Here is a 20,934-nt window from a genome sequence, read left to right as displayed (position 1 = left end):
TGGAGTACATAGAAGCCTCTTAACAGTCTGCAAGCCACAGATGCCACCATAAGTATCAGCCACAGATGCTTCTTTTGGGTGTGCCCCGTGCCCACTTATGCATATGTGATAGGAATGTATAGTTGATGTCTGTATGAAATGCATACCTGTATTCTCCTTACATAAAGGCATGGGGTGAGCAGTTTGGTGAGGAGGATCTCGAGTGGGTGTACAGAGTCCTGACCTTAACCTCATCTAACACTTTTGGGTTGAATTGGAATGCCAACCGTAAGCCAGATCATCTCAATAGTGGCTCACATAACAAATACGGTTCTGGATGAATGAGTACAAATTACCACAGACGATCCAAAATCTTGAGGAAAGCTTTCCCAGAAGAGTGGAGGCCGTTATATCTGTAAAAGGGGCCCAACTCCATATTAAGATTCATGGTTTTGGAATGTGATGTCCAGCTAGCTGATGATGTTGGGGTGTCCATATACTTTTGACCAATATATATATTGAAATATTATCAGCGCTGTCGAGTAATCTATAGTTGACACTGTTCATGATGGTACTTTGACATTGATCATGGGGCACGGTTTATAGGATCACACCGGGTCTTTATAGAAGCACATGACGCTGTGTATGGTGACATTTGAGCTCAGTTCATGGTGGCCCTTTGACATAGTTTATAGGGCACATGGGTGTTTATTTGGGGGTACGTGGCATGGTTTATGTAACCACTCTAGCACTGTTATGGTGGCACTCTGGAACTGTTCATTGGTTCTTGGGAATGTTTAGGACGACGATTCTCTAGCTCTTTATGGTGGCCCACTAGGTCTGTTTATAGTGGCACTTTGGCATTGCTCATGGCGGCACATGGCACCACCTGCTATGTTTAGGCAGACGCCTTTATGTTAAAGCACTCCAGGATTTTTTTTTCTATCATTAGATACCTATCCCCCCAATGTATATGCTCAGCTATTATTAGCTTATTTAGTCCTTTCTATCTAAATTTGTCTCTTTAATTGGGTCATGTGACCTGATAAATTCTACAGCAGTTAATGTAATTGAGAGTCACCCTCTTTGCTTCCTGATTTATGGACTGTACCAAACATGTTCTTCACAGAGGGGATACAGAAACTTATGTTACTAACTACTGATGAGCAGATACATAACTATCACACAGTTATAATGAAGGAGGCCGCAGCTCAGCCTCCTGACTTATAGCTGTGAGACAATTATGTATCTGCTCATCAGTAATTCGTAACAAGTTTCTGGATCCCCTCTGTGGAGAACCTGTTTGGTACAGTCCATAAAATGAGGCAGTGAAGAGTCTGACTCTCAATTACATTAACTGCTGTAAATTTTATCAGGTCAGAGTGAGGTCACATGACCCAACTGAAGAGAAGAATTCAGATTAGAAAGAAATAACTAAATAAGATAAAACTCGCTGGGTATATATATTGGAGGGATAGGTATCGAATGATAGAAAAAACAAAAAACCTGGAGTTCTTCTTTAATGGGACACTCTGGCTGTGAATCAAATCTAAAATGTCCATGAACGCAATTCTAGAATGTTGGCAACATGACAAACCTATATGCTAGACACATCTGTAGCCAGACACATAACCTACAGCATCACATACATTGCCAGTCTCTATAGATTACATAAGTCATTTCGCCATTACATTTCATCTTTTGTGCGTTTTTTTTTTTTCTTTTTCCCATTTCTTGGCCGCCGTACAGTGAACTGTCAAGGGCAGATTTATTCCTCCTGTTGCTAAGCCAGTCAGCATGAAGTGGACTGTACTGCTCGTGATCCCCCCACACTCGCCCCAACTCAGTCCCAAACCAAACCCTCTTTTGCCTGTGAAAGATGAGAACATTTGGCTTCAATTGGAAGGATAGTTGGCAGCTCTAACTCCCAGGCTGGATTTTAACGAAAGTAAGAGCAAGAAAGAAGTTAGAGAAACTTAGAGAGAGGATGATGAGGTAGGAACTAGAATAGTCAATCCAGGCATTACCCCCTACTGCACCATCTCTAGATACAATCTCCTGAACCTACAGGACTAGGCAAAACAACCCGGTAAGGGAGACACAACATTAGATCAGTGGATCAAATAAGGAAAATGCAAAAATAAAACAATCTGCAGAGCACAAGGGGGAATTATGCAAAGTATTTCGCCAGGGCTCAGCTAAGCAGCTGCTTATAGAGGAACCAGAGACAACTGTTGAGTCAGTGCATATTACCAAATCATCCAAACCAAGTACCATGGACTGTCAGAGAGATGGAGATGTTGGCGGCACAGGAGGGAGATTCACCTGGCCACTGCTCGGAATATTTGGCGCCCTGGTATTGGTGGCCGGAATTTTTACTGCTTCATCACTAATATCATGGAAAACCCAGGTAAGAGCCAGACCCAAGGGTATGCGCTTAGGGTCCATTCACACAATGCAGTTGAGGTGCACTTAAAAATGCATCTGAAAACTACATGGTGGGTTTTTCAATAACTTTTTTTTTTTTTTGGCCACGTGTGAATGGACCCTCAAAAGGGTAACAGATTCAACAAATAAATGTTTTTGTATAAATGAAAAGTTATACAATTTACTAATTTACTTTCTGTATCAATTCCTCACATTTTCCAAGATCTCTGCTTGCAGTTAATTAATAGGAGCCTTTAAGGGATGTTCACACGTTGCATAAACACTAAGGATTTACCGCAACGGATTTCAGTGCGGAAAATCCACAGCATAATACAGTAGCAGCAAAGTGGATGAGATTTGGGCAAATCCCATCCACATGCTGTGTAAAAAAACTGCAGAAAAAAAAGAGTTAATAAATTGACCTGTGGTGCGTTTTTGCTTTTTTTTTTAAACCGCAGCATATCAATTTATGCTTTGGAATCGCTGGTTTTCTGTTGCAGGTTTTCCCCATTGAGTTTAACGGGGATGTAAAACCTGCAACAAATAGAAAATGTTGTGATTTTTGCGGCGGAAATGCTACGATTCCATCGCAAAAAAAACTTTGATTAGTACCGCATCAAAAAAACGCCTCCAGTGATTTGGTGCATTTTTCAATGCGTTTGTGGTAAAAAAAAAAACGCAACATGTGAATGGACCGTTAGGCCAGGGCTACACCTAGAATAGAGGTTCAGGTAATAGATGTATATTATGGAATTGCTCATATTGAGCTACTGTGTGCAAAGACACCCAACAGGGATTCATGATCAGTGGCGTAGCTATAGCGGTCGCAACGGTCGCAGTTGTGACCTAAGCCCACAGGGCCCCCATTGCCGCACAGCGCTGAGCGCGCTTCGAACTGTATTGTGCGTCCTTAGGACGAAAATACAGCTCAGTGCAATGCTGGAGTCTCGCTCAAGCATTCACTGTGCTGTGAGCGGCTCGGTGCAGGCAGGTGCGATGTAGTGACGTCATCGCACCTGTTCGCGCCGAGTCACTCACAGCACAGTGCAGAGGAGGAGAACAATCATCTCACCCCGTCGTGGGAACGGGGATAAGTAATATTATTTTTCTATTAGGTACGTACATATTGCGGGCATTATACTGGGTATGGGAGAGGGGCTCATATGGCAGCTGCTGAGGGAGCATTACACTATATGGGGCATCATAATGTAGGGGACAGCTAAGGGTGGCATAATACTGTATGGGGGCATTATACTGTGTGGGTCAGCTATGTGGAGCATTATATTGTATGGGGCAGCTATGGTTGGGGCTTTATACTGTATGGGGGCATTATACTGTGTGTGTCAGCTATGGTGGGTATTATACTGTATGGGGCAGCTATGGTGGGTATTATACTGTATGGGGCAGCTATGGTGGGCATTATACTGTATGGGGGCATTATACTGTATGGGGCAGCTATGGGGGCACTATACTGTATTGGGGCATTATACTGTATGGGGCAGCTATGGGGGCACTATACTGTATTGGGGCATTATACTGTATGGAGCAGCTATGGCGGGCATTATACTGTATAGGACAACTATGGGGGGCATTATAATGTATGTGGCAGCTATGGGGGGCACTATACAGTATGTGGGCATTATGCTGTGGAGGCATTCATGGGGGTCTGTCAGGCAAGGCGGCTGGGCATAGGAGTACGCAGTGGTCTGGTGGTGTTGGGGAGGAGGGCCCAAGCTGAATTCTTGCACCAGGGCCCATGAGCCTTTAGCTACGCCCCTGCTCGTAATTGTGAAATTAGGCCCATACCTGCAGTAGCAGATTTAGCAGTTGAATTCCCGCCCTGGTGCCTGAAAGGCCCCTGACACCCCTCAGTCACATAAGAAGACAAGCAGTATAAATGGCACATGGTAGGTGACGGCCCTGTTTCAGATTTTGCATTAAGGCCCAGGAGCTTTATATGTCTGGACAGAACCATATAGAGATAACATGATTTAGGGACCCAACTCCCCCTATAAACTTTGCATAAAAGTTAGGGTTACTGGCGACATCTTCTCCCATGTCACATGCTTACACTTTGCATGATTCTGTACACAACACCCAGTGGCATCATGCAGTCAATGTACTGCCGAACTCAAACCAAATGTGCCGTTAAGACAAATACACAAATATCGTGACCCCAAGTTTAGAAAATCCCACCTGAGCCCATGTATATGGTGCACAAAATAGTCCTATATAAAGCAAACCTCATCCATGAAGTTCCATCAAATACTCCAATATCAGCACTTCTTACCGGCCAGAATTCAGGGAGGGAAAGGCCTTCACTATATGTAAATGGATGAAATTGAAAAGAACTACCCTTAGGTTACCTTCGCTGGCAATATTATTACTTTCTGGTGTTGAAGAACAGACGGCAATCTGCAGTCTTGCAGTATTACAGACTGTCCGGTTACAGGAACACGCAGATCTCTTTTCAGGAACAGTGCCACACATACTGAGGACATTAATTTTATATATTCACTCCAAATATTGGATTTCCTTTAAATTCTCCGAGGGACCATTACACAATGGGGTAGTTTGTACATCTAGCACTTGAATTCTCTTCTTGAATGTGGAGCTACATTTACATGACAGGAGTGGTTTATTGCATGATTTACTATTAAAGTATAGCTAAACGTTTGACAAACTTCTGACATGTCATAAGTTTGGATTGGTGAGGGTCCAATCACTGAGACCCCCACCAATCATTAGAATGAAGCAGCTGCTTCGTGTCTGTTCGGCTCTTTCCGGAATGCCGATGTGTCGGTGTACGGGCTCATAGACTTTCTACGGAGTCCGGACACCGATACATTTATTTACGGAAAAAGCCGAACAGACCCGAAGCGGCTGCTTCATTCTAGTGATTGGTGGGGGTCTCAGTGCTCGGACCCCCACCAATCCAAACTTCTGACATGTCACTATGACATGTCAAAGTTTTTCAAACGTTTAGCTACAGTTTTAGTATATACAGTGGCTTCCTCATGGTCAATGAATTGCAATACATCGGGTTACCAAGTTTTATTGGGTCACGATGAGCCAAGAAAACAGGCAAACCAAACATGCATATATGGAGGTTGGTCTGTGTGGTTCAATGGTTTTCCCTATCTTGTGCCAAATTCACAACCAGTAATGTAGGGGGAAAGGTCAGGCGAGGGCAACTTGGCCGGCTCTACCCCTTTTGGCAGTTTTGTTTCTCCATATATAGCCTCACAACTTGGCAAGTTATTGGTCCGATACGAGTTCATAAAAGCCATGAACACCCATGCAACAAGTCAGGTATAATTTAGAGAAAGTGGGAAAATAGGAGTGCATAATAATAGTACAGTGCCATTTAAAGGGGCCTTTTTGAGTTTAGACAAAGGGCAAGGGATCGGCTTTTATTCCAGAAACAGCGCCACTCCGAAGTTTGTGTCTGGTATTGCAGCTCAGCCCTATTCAAGAGAATGAGGCTGCACTGCAATACCAGACACATCCTATGGGTAAGAGTAGCGCTGTTTCCGAAGAAAGAAAAAAACTGACCCATTTTTTTAAATCTCCTATAATTAGATTACATGAGAATCCCCACCTACCAAAGCACTGCAGTTTCCCTGAGTACGTGTTGTTAGATTATAAACGGAACTTTATGGCACTGCAGTCTGCTAATAGGATGGTAATCCTATGTTATTGGGGGGCCTCTGAGCACCGGGGGTCCTAGGCAACTGTCCAGTTTTTCCCCGCACTCCATAAATTATCAAATCCCCTGATTGGAAGTACAGACATGTCCAATTGAATTTTTTGGACCATAATCACATATTTGGGAAGGATGGGAAGGTATTATATATCAGCAACGTCATCTTTTAAACGCGGGTGCAGAGCTGGATGGATAACATTGCAAAATATATTGTTATAATATATAAAAATTTTAATGAAACAATATCTTATCCGATAAAAATTAGGAGCATATGATGCATTCAGATTACATGTGCGCAGCTGCATAGTATTGTTGGAGGCTGGCAGGAAATTAGTCCGTATTAGTGGGAATCTGCCATCTGTTTCCGCACAGCCAATTACGTAATCTCCTCGTAAGAGAACTCGCAGACAGAGTTGTCTATGATATGTTTATTTTAGGGAAAATTACAGAGCGGAGGATTTGTGTCATTGCCCTGGTAAGAGGGCAGACATTTTTAGACTTATTAAAGGAGAGTGCCGACCGTTTGACAGGTACAGAAATATTCAGTCAAAATAACGTACGGAGGAACGGCAAGATAATTGTGAATAATTGTGCAATAATATCAGTTGCAATAGTCATAAATGTGTAATAGGCGGGGGGCCTACTTTTAGGACCCTCACTCAACAGGAAACCTCCCAGAGACTTTAATGGAGAGAGTAATGTGCATGCTCAACCTGCGCTTTCCTTACATTTGATGCAACGGAGATCACGGGACCTCTGTACTCCTGATGGGGGGGGGGGTCCCAAACGTTGGACACTTACCTATCCTATGGATACCCCATAAATGTCAGTGGTCAGGTGACCCATTTAAAGCAGAAGCCACACATAATATAAGTAGTTTTACATAACTGCAGAATCTGTGTTTATTTCTCTTCTTGCAACCTCCCATATTGTATCTCGCAGGGTTTGTAAGCTCAGGTTGCCTAGCAACCGTTTGGCTTCCTGTCTCAGTGACCACCATTTGAGTACATGCAGTGAAGTGGTCACAGGAAGTTCAATCGGTTATACAATACACTGTATCTCTAAGCAACAGACTCGTTTAAGGTCTTTCTCACTTAGGCAACAGGATTCATGAGAAGGTTGCACAAGGAATTAAGCAGAGATGTTAAAATAATGGGGAAAGTGCAGTAATTAGATAGTAGATAGCGCATAACACAATCTGAGTAGGATTTTGGCAAGACAACAGTATTTTATGAATATTTTAAGAAGAAGAGCAGCAAAGTAAAATATGTGAGAATAGGGAGAGAGGTGGGTCAGGGAGATTTTTGGCAAGAAGACGGTTACATGGTTTAAAGGGGTTGGACGGTGGGGCCAAAACAGGATGATGGTTGCAGCCCCTCTCTCGTTTCATGAACATGAGAATGGTTGTCACAGTGGAAATTGGGCTCCATCAAATTTCAATGGCGTCACAAGTGATAAGATCGTTACGTATATTGTATGGACTTTTCATTAAATTGGTTGTTGTTCAGGAGAGATCAAGCCGTGCTATAAAGGGCAGGAACAAGATATTGTGGTATCGAGGAACGGATATTGCCGATGTAGCATATGAGATGCATGTAGTGAATATGTCAGAGCGAATTGGTTTCAGAGGAACCTCTGCACAGTTTCCTGCTCTCTGCTCGGAGCCATATTCCAAATATGAGGCTTTATGCTGAGTCACGATTTCCCTTAATGAAAGTTTAGGATTCAGCATCACGCTTTCTGCAAATATAGGAGAATTCCCAGGCCTGCCATGAATACAAGACCGCCAGGCTGCATAACAAGCAAAGACTGGAAATAGTAAAACAAAGATCACTCTGCAAAACTGCAATTAAACAAAGTGTGTAGGATAGGTCAGTGAGGCCTTATTCAGACCGCCGTGTTCGGACCGTGATATACGGACTGTGTGTCGGCCGCATTTCCCAGACCGACCACAGTTCAGGGAGCCGGGCTCCTAGAATCATAGTTATCTATAATGCTAAGAGTCTCGGTCTCTCGCGGGAATATTGAAAACATGATTACAGTACGGAAAAGTATTCACACGGGGAGGCAGGGACTCCTAAAATCATACATAACTATGATGCTAGAGGCCCGGCTCCCTGAACTGTGGGCGGTCCACGAAATGTGGGAGAGACACAGTCCATATACCACGGACCAAACACGGTCGTCTGAATAAGGCCTAAGGGTTAATTCGTACAGCGATTTCAGTGTATGCTGGGAAATACACCAGACGTATACCTCCGATTGAAGCCTCCCGTTTATGCCACTGTATACAGCGGCATATGTCGCCATGGGATCCCATTGTTAAAAACCATATAACGTGAAGTATATGGTTTTTTTTGCAGCATGCCTCTGTATTGAATAGTGTAGTTGACTACAGCAGTCGAGTTGCAAAAAAGTTTTGGCGTATACCAAAATGACACTATTTTGGCAACGTCGGGTCAATGGGCTCCTATGGATACGTTTGGCGTATGCAACCGGAGCTCTCTCAAGGCATAGGCCAAATGTACACTACAAACTGTATACGCGGCAAACAAAAAAGTGAGAACATAGCATAACACAAGCAGATACAGTATATGCATGATTAGAAAATAAAAAAGGAACAAAAAAAGTTCCAGCAGCACTTACCCTGATATTGTCCCCTTTCTCTAAATATCTAAGGAGTCGTTTATTTTGTCGCCCGCCTCCAGTGCTAAAGTGGCGTGAACATTGGTATTAAGAAAAGGGGAGGGACTTGGCTTTGTAGCGTGGTCTGTGGGTCAGTACTATAAAAAACAGGACTGTTGCCAGGTACGCCACAGATTGTTCTATCGTGACCCTTTTGAGAAAAAGGCAAGATACAAGACGAGATACAGTACATTAAGAATTATATAAGAAGCAAAGCTGCACACTTTATAAATGGCTACTTACCCACCCAATGCCAGATATCCACTCATATGTCAAAAAAGGCACTGTGACCTCAGAACGGTTATTAAACCCGCCATCTGGTGTGATATCACACTGCTCTTATCAATACTTCGACCATGGAGTCGGCATACAAGGTGATGATGCGGTGGTACCTCGTACCCAGCAGGATTGCTCATGCGGTCCCAAACTACCCTGCGACCTGTTTCTGCAGATGTGCGTCCCCTGGAGACATGTACCATACATGGTGAACTAGTCCCATGCTCACTAGATTTTGGAGCTGTGTAATTGGATTACTTCAGAGTTTATTCGTAGTGAGGCTACATAAATATCCAAAATTAGCAATTCCATTCCATTTTAAACCTCCAGAATGAACTCATTCCCAATTTAGATTATTTTCCTATGTCTTGCTAGCTGCCAAGAGGACTATAGCGCATTCGTGGAAAAAGCAGTCAGTCCCATTAAGAGACGTCAAACTGCGTATACACAACAAGTTCCTTAAAGGGGTGGTCCACTACCGGACAACTGATGACCTATCCACCAGATAGGTCATCAGTATACAATCGGTGGTGGTCCGACACCTGGACCCCGCACCACATGTCATTGCACAGTATGCAATGTGCAGTGCCGGAAGCAGTTGGCTCCATACATTGCATAGCGGCCGTGCCGTCAAACTGCAGCTCTGCTCCTATTCACTTGAATACTGCAGTACTAACATCTGCTTCCAGCATGGACGTCCGGTGCCAGGAGGCAGCCATAGAAGTTGATCAGTGCGGGGTCTGGGTGTCGGACCCCCACAGATCATGTACTGATGACCTATCTGGTGGATAGGTCATCAGTTGTCCGGTAGTGGACAACCCCTTTAATGAAAGACTCACTAGCATTCTAATTGGTAACTCCAAATTCGAGAGATTATAGCGCCCCTGGGTCTGAAATTATGGCGCCTCTGGATTCGTTAACCATGTCCACATCTTCATGCCTCCTTGGTTACTGAATTATGATTACTCCTATGTCTGTTGATGCTTCCTCCCCCTCCTTTCCCCATTTTTTATTTTCTATTCTATTTTAGAATTTAACGCTTTCTTTTATGCATAACACGAAGGGTCAATTCACCTCAGCGTTCGGGTTCCGTTCAATCTTCAAACCGATGAACAGAAAGCCGAACGGAAACTACAGTTTCCGTTTGCATTACCATTGATTTTAATGATAACGCTTCCTTTACAGTTTGTTTCCGTTAAAGAGGCTCTATCACCAGATTTTGCAACCCCTATCTGCTATTGCAGCAGATCGGCGCTGCAATGTAGATTACAGTAACATTTTTATTTTTAAAAAACGAGCATTTTTGGCCAAGTTATGACCATTTTTGTATTTATGCAAATGAGGCTTGCAAAAGTCCAAGTGGGTGTGTTTACAGTAAAAGTCCAAGTGGGCGTGTATTATGTGCGTACATCGGGGCGTGTTTACTACTTTTACTAGCTGGGCGCTCTGATGAGAAGTATCATCCACTTCTCTTCAGAACGCCCAGCATCTGACAGTGCAGACACAGCGTGTTCTCGAGAGATCACGCTGTGTCGTCACTCACAGGTCCTGCATCGTGTCGGCCACATCGGCACCAGAGGCTACAGTTGATTCTGCAGCAGCATCAGCGTTTGCAGGTAAGTAGCTACATCGACTTACCTGCAAACGCCGATGCTGCTGCAGAATCATCTGTAGCCTCTGGTGCCGGTGTCCTCGCTCGTCCGACACGATGCAGGACCTGGGGCAGGAAGTGAGTGACGTCACAGCGTGATCTCTCGAGAACACGGCTGTGTCTGCACTGCCAGAAGCTGGGCGTTGTGAAGAGAAGTGGATGATACTTCTCGTCAGAACGCCCAGCTAGTAAAAGTAGTAAAAACGCCCCGATGTACGCACACAATACACGCCCACTTGGACTTTTACTTTAAACACGCCCAGTTGTACTTTTGCAAGCCTCATTTGCATAAATACAAAAATGGTCATAACTTGGCCAAAAATGCTCGTTTTTTAAAAATAAAACCGTTACTGTAATCTACATTGCAGCGCCGATCTGCTGCAATAGCAGATAGGGGTTGCAAAATCTGGTGACAGAGCCTCTTTAAGTGTCTTTTTTTTTTACGGAAACAAAAACGTAGTCTACTACACTATTGTTTCCGTGAAAAAAACCAGAAACTTTATGGAACGGAGACAGACAAAACTGAAATGGAAGCATTACCATTGAAATCAATGGTAATGGAAACGGAAGTGGTAGTTTCCATTCATCGGTTCCCCACTGACGGAAAGGTTGAATGAAAGCAGAACGCTGACGTGAACAGGGCACTTTCTTGGTTTATACGATTACTTGAACATGTCACTTGAATGTGTATTTATATTATTACTCCTGCTTTTTTCCAATTGCAGTTTTATATACTGTGATATCCCTACCAGTTTTTGCACCTTTGTAAAATGATACAACTTTCTTAAATTGTGCTTGTTTTTTTTTACTTAAAATCTTAATCAAAAACTATTGGAGAAAAGCAAAGCTGGATTGTTCACAGGAATATAAATACACTGCGATGTTATAAATGGCCGTTCTTACATCTACATCTGGAAGCTCTTTTGTCTGACATTTAACTCTTTCGAAGGTAGACTCTGTGGTGGCTCCAGTTCCGGTTCTTCGCTTGCCATATCACCTGAGAACGAAACGCTACACCCTGACACCCGGACTCCTGAAATGGGACCATTACAATCTGACATACAGGTATGTGTAAGAGGGGGAAAAAAAAATACGTCTATATAATGAATTTGCTTTGAACACCCCAATACCTCAACATGCACAGTATCGGACCACAAGGCAAAACAACTTAACGCTCCTGTAAAACTTACCTTATTAAGAGATGAGAATTCACATAAAATAAATTGCAACAATATCATCCATCTCTTGAAAGCAGCCACAAATCTTTATGTGATTAATGTACATCTGGTTCGTAACATCAGATGCAATGAATTCCAACAGATGCAAGATAATCACAACATGCAATAATAATACTCCCAATTTCTTAATACGCTTCTATTACCCAATTTGCCCTATTAGGGTAAGGCAACAAGTTACGTCCGCAGTTCGGCCGATTTGCTGTCGCGCTGCTGTCAAAAACCATGTGAACATTGCGGCTAATTTGCGTTAAAACTGCATGATGTTAATATTTGTTGCTATAACACATTGGCCAAACCACTGCCGCTACGTGTGGCCTTACCCTCACAAGTGGGAACTAAGTGAGTAATAATGTAGCACATCGATGGGGAAATCAAATTCCTGCCCTCGTTGATAACATCAGAAAACATTGTATCCGGTCAATGGAAATGGGGAGTGGTCTGTCACGGCAGCCCCTCTCCTCTCCATTATAGACGACCTCCAGTGGAAACAACTTTCCATCCTTGCACCCCCCACCTGACTGTATATCACACTCTACACTTCTTTTATGTATACTCTACTTACTTTTTGAACTGCTGCCTTGTCTGTGCTTTAAAAAAAGCCTCCATCTTGATTCTTAGATTTCCCCAGCTTTCTCTTCCTCTCTGCTTTGCTATCAATCCCATGATGCTTCAGCACAGCATCACATGACCAGCTAAAGACTATACCATTTCTGAATGCTGGAGGACACTGTGATTATCATTATTTCTATATTCTCCTATATAAGCTCAGAAACCATAAGTATACAGACAGGGAGGCTGCGCTATATTCTTCTACATTATCCCTGTGTAACAGGAATATAAGTATTAGTGGTAGCTGAAGATAGAAATTTCTGTCCCCCTTGTGCAAAACTAGTGAACTGCTGAAGCCTGTGATGGGTGACATATCTCCTGAGACTCAAGTAGAGAAAGTAGTCACCGAGCCGGATCCACACTGCTGCTAAGCAACCGTCCCAGTCTGATCTATAGCGATAAATAACAGGTGTCAGACTGACACATGGAATACCATAATGGTACACATGGGAACGTTTCGTTTTGGCCGGAGTGTCCCTTTTATGGCATATCCAATCAATATGCCAAGTCTATTAATGTCTGATTGCTGAAGGTCCAACCACTTGGTTCTCACTCGGCTGTTTCAGTATCTTTATTTGCTCTAATTGGAAGTGACCGTGGGCCCCCCTGTTTGCCTGGAACTGAGCACCTCCATTTGGGGTCCCAGTGGTCAGGCACCCCTTTAACAGAAATCTATAGCATATCCAGTCGATATGCAATAAATGTCTCTGGTGGGAAAACTTCTTTATGTGTAGCTTATTTGGAAGAAAATCTCGAAGAAATATTGGAGATCTGGAAGACACATGTTCGAAAGAATAAAAAAGATGTAGGATATAGAATGTGGTCTTTGAAGATCTTGATCTGAAGCGTGAATTGTGACTTTATTTTTGTGATACAGCTGTGCATTCTATACATTTCAGATAACCGAATATAGAGCAGAGATAAATAAACATCAGTAGCTATAGAGGCCACTGAATTTGGATAGAATAAAGCATTGCCGAGTGATCAAACTCTTTATGGAGACACATGGAGTCCCTACAAGTAAATATTACAGATCTAAAGGCACCCCGTGGGCCGCAGTCTAGTGCATCCATGTTGCACCGTGATCTCCACAATACTGCATGCATTGGAATATGGCACCATTTTTTATTATGAAATTGAAGACACACGGAGGTACGGTATGGGCACATTGGAAACTGTATAATGGATCTGTACATAGGAGATGTAGACACAAACTGGCAGAAGATTTCCAATCAAAACTATTTGCAAAATTGCTTAATTTTTTGTTTTTATTTTTGATGCATTATAGTAATATAAATAAATGGTTGCAAAGGTGAACATGCCCTTTCAATTTTTGTCTAATATTCGTCAACTTTTCTTTCTGATTTATTCTAGAATTGTATCATTTCCAAGAAACTTAATCAATGAGAGTGATACAAGAAAGGGAATAGCGGATGCATATCGTATGTGGAGTGACGTGACGCCCTTTAACTTCAAGGAGGTCCCAGCAGATCAAGAAAGCGATATGAAGATTGGTATGCTGATATTTCTCATTACTCAGGAGCCTGAGGTTTCATATCCATTAGGGCATTGAGCTGATAGAACAGGAGGCTACGTAACTGCTCACACAGCCTTTGCTAGATTTATTTGCTAATTTTAACCAAGTGATGGACCACTGACTAGTTCATAGGCCTATATGGACGCCATTAAACTTAAAGGAAAACTTTGTGCAAAACTAATACACTGCGGAACAGGACACGGATTCAACGAACACTCAGTTAATGTTTATTCAACTACTATTATGTTAGTCCAAATAGGACTATAGATGGGAAAACATCTCCTTGACACCAATGGATGGTGTCTTTAGACCCTTTACCAGTCTATACACCCTCTACATGGTCCTTGGTTAAGTAACACTTTTTATTCCCCAGAAACAGCGCCACTCTTACCCATGGCTATGTCTGGTATTGCAGCTCAGCCCAGTTCACCTTAATAGGGCTGAGATGTAATACCAGCAACATCCTCCAGACAAGAGTGGTGCTGTTTCTGGAAGAAATGCAGACATTTTTCTGACTTATTAGGCATCATATCCTCGATATGGACATATCGGATGCCAGCTTTTCATTATCTAATACACACGTGTCTTATATCTTATCAGGGTTCTATGGTATAAATCATACAGACTGTTTGGAGTCTCGTATTCATTACTGCTTTGATGGAACGACTGGGGAGCTGGCTCATGCCTACTTTCCACAGACTGGAGAGATTCATTTTGATGACAGTGAATACTGGATTTTGGGAAACACCAGATTTAGTTGGAAAAAAGGTAATGGTTATGTTATTTGGTGAATCTTTGAGCGGTGAAGATGTTTAGGATATACAGTAGATTGGTGGTCTCCAACCTGCGACTCCTCAGCGGTTATGAAAGTACAATTCCAGTGTTCCCTGAGAGCTGATAGACTGGGAGTTGTAGTTTCACAACAACTGGAGACTACTGGTATAGGCTTTATTGAAAAGTGCTGATCTCTCTTGCCACTAGACCTGCATGCAATATTGGAGACCGAAAACAAAAATACAGTATTTGTCCACATGCATCTTTCTGGTTACAATCACACTTTAATTTGCATGGAGCAAAAATAGTCCATGTGACAGGAAATAGGCTTTACACAACCAACCTGACCTTTTATGGAGTATGGTTCTTAGATTGCGGTTATGCATTACATTGTGAAGTCTAGTTTTTTGATACTCTGCATGGCCAAAAGTATGTCGACATTTCTTCTAACTCGTCGGTTTTCTCGGGACAGGGTCAGCCACAATGTCTGCTGTTGGGGGAAACAAGGATCATTCACGTTAGACTTTAACATGCAAGATCCGTATTTCATGTGTGAGATAAGTAGAGTCCGTGTTGCGTGGCGGCTGCTTATCTCTCTCCCTATGGCAATGAACATGCCCGATGGGTGACCAGATTTCTTCTAATTAGCAGTTCAGTTATTTGGGGCATCAGAGCTCTGACTAAAGTAAAAGCAGCTCCACTAACCTATCTATATATAAAGAAAATGTATACGGTCGTGTTCACGGTCCAGAAGTTAAATAATTGTCAATATTGGAAAGCTTTCGATCATATGGCTTACTCTACAAGACCTATAGACAAGGTTTAGGCAGATCATCATAGAGAAGTAACAATCCTACTCGGACTTGAGGAGTCACCAGATCTAGAGTAGGTAAAGGAAATGTTTAGCATTATTGCCATATGGATTAAATGATAATCAAACCCAGGAGTTCTGTTTTGGATAAAGATTTCCGTGTCTCGATTTTTTTTGTAGTAAATTTGGTGAAATGATTAAATATCTTCTAATTGCCAAGTCCTTGATTTGTAGTGGTTTGGCTCACAGACCTGGTGCATGTAGCCGCTCATGAAATAGGGCATTCCCTGGGATTGATGCATTCTCTCAACAGCAATGCCCTGATGCACATTAATGCCACATTGACTGGGAAGAAAATAATCTCCCAAGATGACATGTGGGGAATCTACAGTCTGTATGGTGAGTACAAGTCATACAAGTTCTGTAAATGATTTAGGTATAAAATGGATTGGATTAGCAAAATGATTCCATTTTTTTCTTGCAGGGTGCAGGGATAGATACTTAGTGTGTGCCAGCTGGGCACATAAAGGGTACTGTGAATCCAGGAGGAAACCTATGAAGAAGTATTGTCCGTACAGCTGTGACTTCTGCTATGGTATCTATCCGAATATCACTACTTTTTTCTCAGTAGTTCATAGATTGTCAATATGTTCTAAAATGCACAAAGGGGGATTAACCATTTCATGCCCAAGGGTATTGATGCCCCTGTGTCCCGGTCAAGTTTTCTATTTCTGATGTGCACTTTTTTAAACGAGAATATCTTTGCAACCGCTTTGAATATCACAACTACTTTATTACTTTTTTTACAAGACTTATGAGACTTTCATTTTCTAGATTAGTTTAATTCATTCTGTGTTTTTAATTTTTATTATGAGCAGACAAATCACTAAAAATGTGGGGGGAAAAAACTCTGGTAATTTTTTATATAAATTATCTGTTAAATATATATAACCAATAAATAAATATATATATATCAGTTATATATATTTATATATACTCTGTTGCAGCTCTGTAACAATTAGTCTTCATTTCTCTCCTGGAACACTGTGAGGGGAGAGTGAAGAAGGCGAAGGATGCATTCACACGAGCGTGACAGATTTACGCGTGTGTGCGTTGCGTTATTGGATCAGTGTGCTTTGCGAGTGCAGTGTATTTTTCACGCACTCGCAAAGCACTTTGGTTTCAATGGAATTGATTCGCAAATCACGCACAGCACATGGATGTGCATCAGTGTGCTGTGCTTGGTTTTCATGCACACAGACTTCAACGGGTGCGTAAAACCGCACCAATATAGGATATGCAGTGAGATTCACGCAACGGACTCTCTCTGTGTGAAAACTCACATGTGTGAACAGTCCCATTGAAATCAATAGGTCCTGTGCTGTGACTGATTTCCACTCACAGCACACAGACGAGTATTACACTCGTCTGAACGAGCCCTTAAAGGGAAGGGGTCATAAAAAAATATATTTTTTTTTCTCCAATTGCTTTTAGTATGATATTAAAATAAATTTTGTGTTCTACTTTTTACTTTTACATCTCTATGGGGGCTGCCATTTTTTTTTCCATCTCGATTAATGAGACATACAGAGATGGAATACGGCACATACAACCCCATAGAGAATGCGAACGGGAGCCGTTCCATTCACTGCAGCGTACGCCGTCTGTGTGGGAACGGCGCATGCACCGCTCCCACACAGACCAAAAGGAAGGTCTTTGGCAGAGCAAAGTGCGGCGCCATTTTCATGTGGACCTGAAGCCGCGGCCGGACAGTTGATGACGACTTCCGGCTGCGGCTTCCGGCCATATGTTCAAGGAAGCGAAGGCGCAAGGAATTGGAGGCGTCAGGAGCAGGTAAGTTATGTTCGTGTATGTTTATGTTATACTGTCTGCTGAGCCCTGTATCTAATCCTCCTACACTGTGCAGTCGCTCAGAAAATGTTGGCACACAGTGTAGGAGGTTTGACGATTCAAACCCCCTCCTTCTTCTGGCACTAGCCAGAATAAGGGAGTGGGGATTGTGTGTGGACACTAGAGGAGAGCGTGAGGTTGCTTTACCACATTGACCATGCTGCAATTTTGGGAACTGCTCCCTCTAGTGCCCAGCACATGGAAATGTTAGAATCTAATTTATATTTCCTGACTTGTGAAAAAATGTAAAAAATTAAAACAATGTACAATCAAATAATAATTGTTTAACTAAAAAAAATAAAAAATAAAAAATTTCTAGCGGCACATTCCCTTTAAGGCCCTTTTACATGGAACGATTATCGGGCTGACAAACGTTTATAGAACGCTCGTTCCCGATAACTGCTCTGTGTAAACAGGGGGACGATCAGCAGTTGAACATGCAAATGCTTGACCATCAGCTGATCGCTTTTAAAAAAGTAAAATATTATCGTTGTCGGCAGCACCTCTCCATGTGTAAACAGGGAGACGCGCTGCCGACATGATAATAATGTATGGGGACGAGCGATCAGAGTAACGACTGCTCATCCTCGACCTCGTAGCACATGCTCGACCATCACTCCCTTCATTTCTATGGGGCTGACGCTCCGCTATCTTTGGCAGCCCCATAGAAATAAATGGCGTGTTGGCTGAGCATACGCAGTACCGCTCCATTACTATGGGGCTCCCAGGATCAGCAAGTTAATCCCGTTCTTGTGATCGGTGGGGTTCCCAGCAGTCGGACCTTCACCGATCAGTTATTTATCACCTATCCTGTGAATAGGTGATAAATATTGATTATGAGAACACCCCTTTAATGGTAGGCGGCAGTATTATCCTTGTAGGATGTCTAAACCAGCACTTCTGAAATTTGCCTTGTACATATCCTACACCTGACAACTCTATTATTGTACAATTTAGACTTTCCATTTCCAACGCGGATGCCAACACCGATACCACCCAGAACCAAAGTACGATTGGTTCCAGAAGGCAGAAATGTGACCTTCAGATGTGGAAAAAAGATTATCCATAAGAAAGGCAAAGTGTAGTAAGTATATTACATAACACAGTAGATTTATTGTATTATTATGATCTGACCAATCTTCTAACTCTAAAGGAACATAGAAAATGTACGTATTATCCTTTTATTTTATCCCAAACCACAATAAACACTTCCTATAAATCAGTCTGGAACGAATTTTGGTACCAGATGTCATAACTTAAACCCAAGATTTAAAGGGTTTGCTCGGTTTGGACAACCTTAGTATTTAGACATAGTCTTACCTGAAGATAGGCTGGTCTGCTTAACACCACAGATAGTAGAGAGTCATTTCATTTGTAAGAATATCAGTGGTCCTCCGTCTAATTCAAGATAGTCCATAGTGGGAGACCTTACATGCCAACTGACTGTGTCCTAACGTACTCTAGTGGGGCAAGTGAAAATGGCGATAACTAGCCCCTTAAAACATAGTCATGAAGAACTACTAACATTGCTAATTAGTTTTCTATTTTTCTATGTCTACAGCTGGTACAAAGACAATGAACTCCTGGAATACTCATATCCTGGATACCTGTCCCTCAATGACGACCACATGAGCATTATTGCCAATGCCATCAATGAAGGCCTCTATACCTGCATAGTAAAGAAGAGGGATCGAGTGCTGACAACGTACTCATGGAATATAAGAGTACAAATGTGAGAAATCTAGTAGTTACAATTTTTTTTGGACAACATGGGACCATTGGTTTGACTGACCGACTATGCACCCATCAACGTTTGTCAACCACAGCCATTAGTCAATCTCTCAATGCTTGGTGATGATGCAACGCATTTCTGTCTACTGAGGGTATCATTACATTGTTGAGCTTTGCACATATTACCCCTTACAAAATGTACATTTGCTAGGGAGATACAAAACCCCTAATTGGGGTGGATTTATGAAATATTGTTGACATTGCCATTGACCAGAGGAAGGTAAATTGTAGGCTTCCATAGCGTTCCCCAATTCTCGACCCCTGAGCAAGAAGAGTTCTATATGGCCCAATCCTGCGGAAGTCATATAGATTGTAATTGGACTGTAAGCATCATGAATACAAAAGGGAAATAATGGATCCATTAGCCTCCAGTCGCTTTTGCAGAAAACAAGAATGAACAAGCAATGGTGCTCTGTAAAATAACAAAATCAGATAGCAATCCGCATCCCGTGCATGTGAATGGAGTTTCCGCAACCCTGTTCACATGCTCCGTAAAATTTCTGAGCTGATTTTTGTCTTTAGTGTGAAAAAAAAAGCAGCGACAGAAATAAATAGAATGCTTTTTATAACCACGGATTCCGTACAGAAAAGCCAATGATTGGCCTCATTGACTAACAATGGGGCTAATTCTAGTGCAGGTCAAAGCCTCAGATTTATGCCGCAGAAGAAACACGTTGGATTTAATACAGACGTAAGAACAGCGCCTGACTGGCTTGAATTGCAGCAGTTATTTGTGTGTATGTATTGACATTGATGTGGATGGTGAAGAAATCAAAACAGGTAGCGTGGTCAATTAGAATTCTTATGGTGCTACATTATCATATTATACAATGGAAGAATATTTTAGGCTTTGCTGTTAATGTGTCTGGCAGATTTGTGAAAATTCAACGTAATAAATAAATTTGTAAATAAATCTATTTCAGGATTTGTATTTCCACTAAACAAATGTAAAAATGTAAACTCTATGAGGATTTTATCTTTGGTTGGATTCTCCAGAAATAAGTCTACCCCTTTCTTAAAGCGATTCACACTTCCTGCCGTGACCAGCTTGTATGCGAACGGTTTCCAGAACTTTACAGTAATGCTTTTGTATGGAGATGACATCCTGAGCTGCAAGGAATGACCTCATGTACTCTGTGGAGTCTTCTCAATTGAAAATACTTTTTTTAAAATTTGGATTGTAATACAGGACAGGAAATACATTGCATGTATTTTTCGTCATGTTCTTTTTAAAGGGGGGTTTCTAGCCCCTAAAAATGAATGGCCTATCCTCAGGATAGGTCATCAATAGCTGATGGTTCGGGGTCCGACTTCCGGGACCCTCGCCGATCAGCTGTTTTGAAGGGGATGCTCGTACGAGCGCTGCTTCCCTCCTTATCTACTTGCTCACTGTGAATCGTCGACACATATGTAGCGGTGATTCACCGGTATTGCAGCCTTCTACTATTGAAGTGAATAAGAGAAAAGGCTGCAATACCTGTGAATCGCCGCTACATCTGTGTCGACGATTCAGCGAGCAAGTAGAAATGAAGGGGAAGC

The 20,934-nt window shown here is 42.3% G+C and overlaps 1 protein-coding gene across 1 annotated transcript; it reads left to right on the top strand.

Annotated features, from left to right (window-relative positions):
• Positions 1-1,867: 1,867 nt before the first annotated feature.
• MMP23B (matrix metallopeptidase 23B) lies at positions 1,868-20,278 on the top strand. Its single transcript, XM_075840781.1, has 8 exons — positions 1,868-2,389; positions 11,674-11,789; positions 13,946-14,085; positions 14,709-14,876; positions 15,928-16,092; positions 16,178-16,288; positions 18,562-18,688; positions 19,166-20,278. Exons 1-8 carry the CDS (start codon positions 2,255-2,257, stop codon positions 19,338-19,340), a joined length of 1,137 nt encoding a protein of 378 aa, XP_075696896.1. The 5' UTR covers positions 1,868-2,254; the 3' UTR covers positions 19,341-20,278.
• The last annotated feature ends 656 nt before the right edge of the window (positions 20,279-20,934 follow it).

This window comes from Rhinoderma darwinii, chromosome 10, assembly GCF_050947455.1.
Source record: "Rhinoderma darwinii isolate aRhiDar2 chromosome 10, aRhiDar2.hap1, whole genome shotgun sequence".
Taxonomy (NCBI): Eukaryota; Metazoa; Chordata; class Amphibia; order Anura; family Rhinodermatidae; genus Rhinoderma; species Rhinoderma darwinii.
Note: the sequence above shows the minus strand (reverse complement) of the source record. Positions and strands in the feature narration are given on the sequence as shown.

Bases quoted from the DNA above. Each gene is read 5' to 3' on its own strand.
- MMP23B (XM_075840781.1), top strand. From the start codon at position 2,255: ATGGACTGTCAGAGAGATGGAGATGTTGGCGGCACAGGAGGGAGATTC. The intron at 14,877-15,927 runs GTAATGGTTATG...CTTGATTTGTAG, and splicing joins CAGATTTAGTTGGAAAAAAG to TGGTTTGGCTCACAGACCTG. The intron at 16,093-16,177 runs GTGAGTACAAGT...TTTTTCTTGCAG, and splicing joins GGGAATCTACAGTCTGTATG to GGTGCAGGGATAGATACTTA.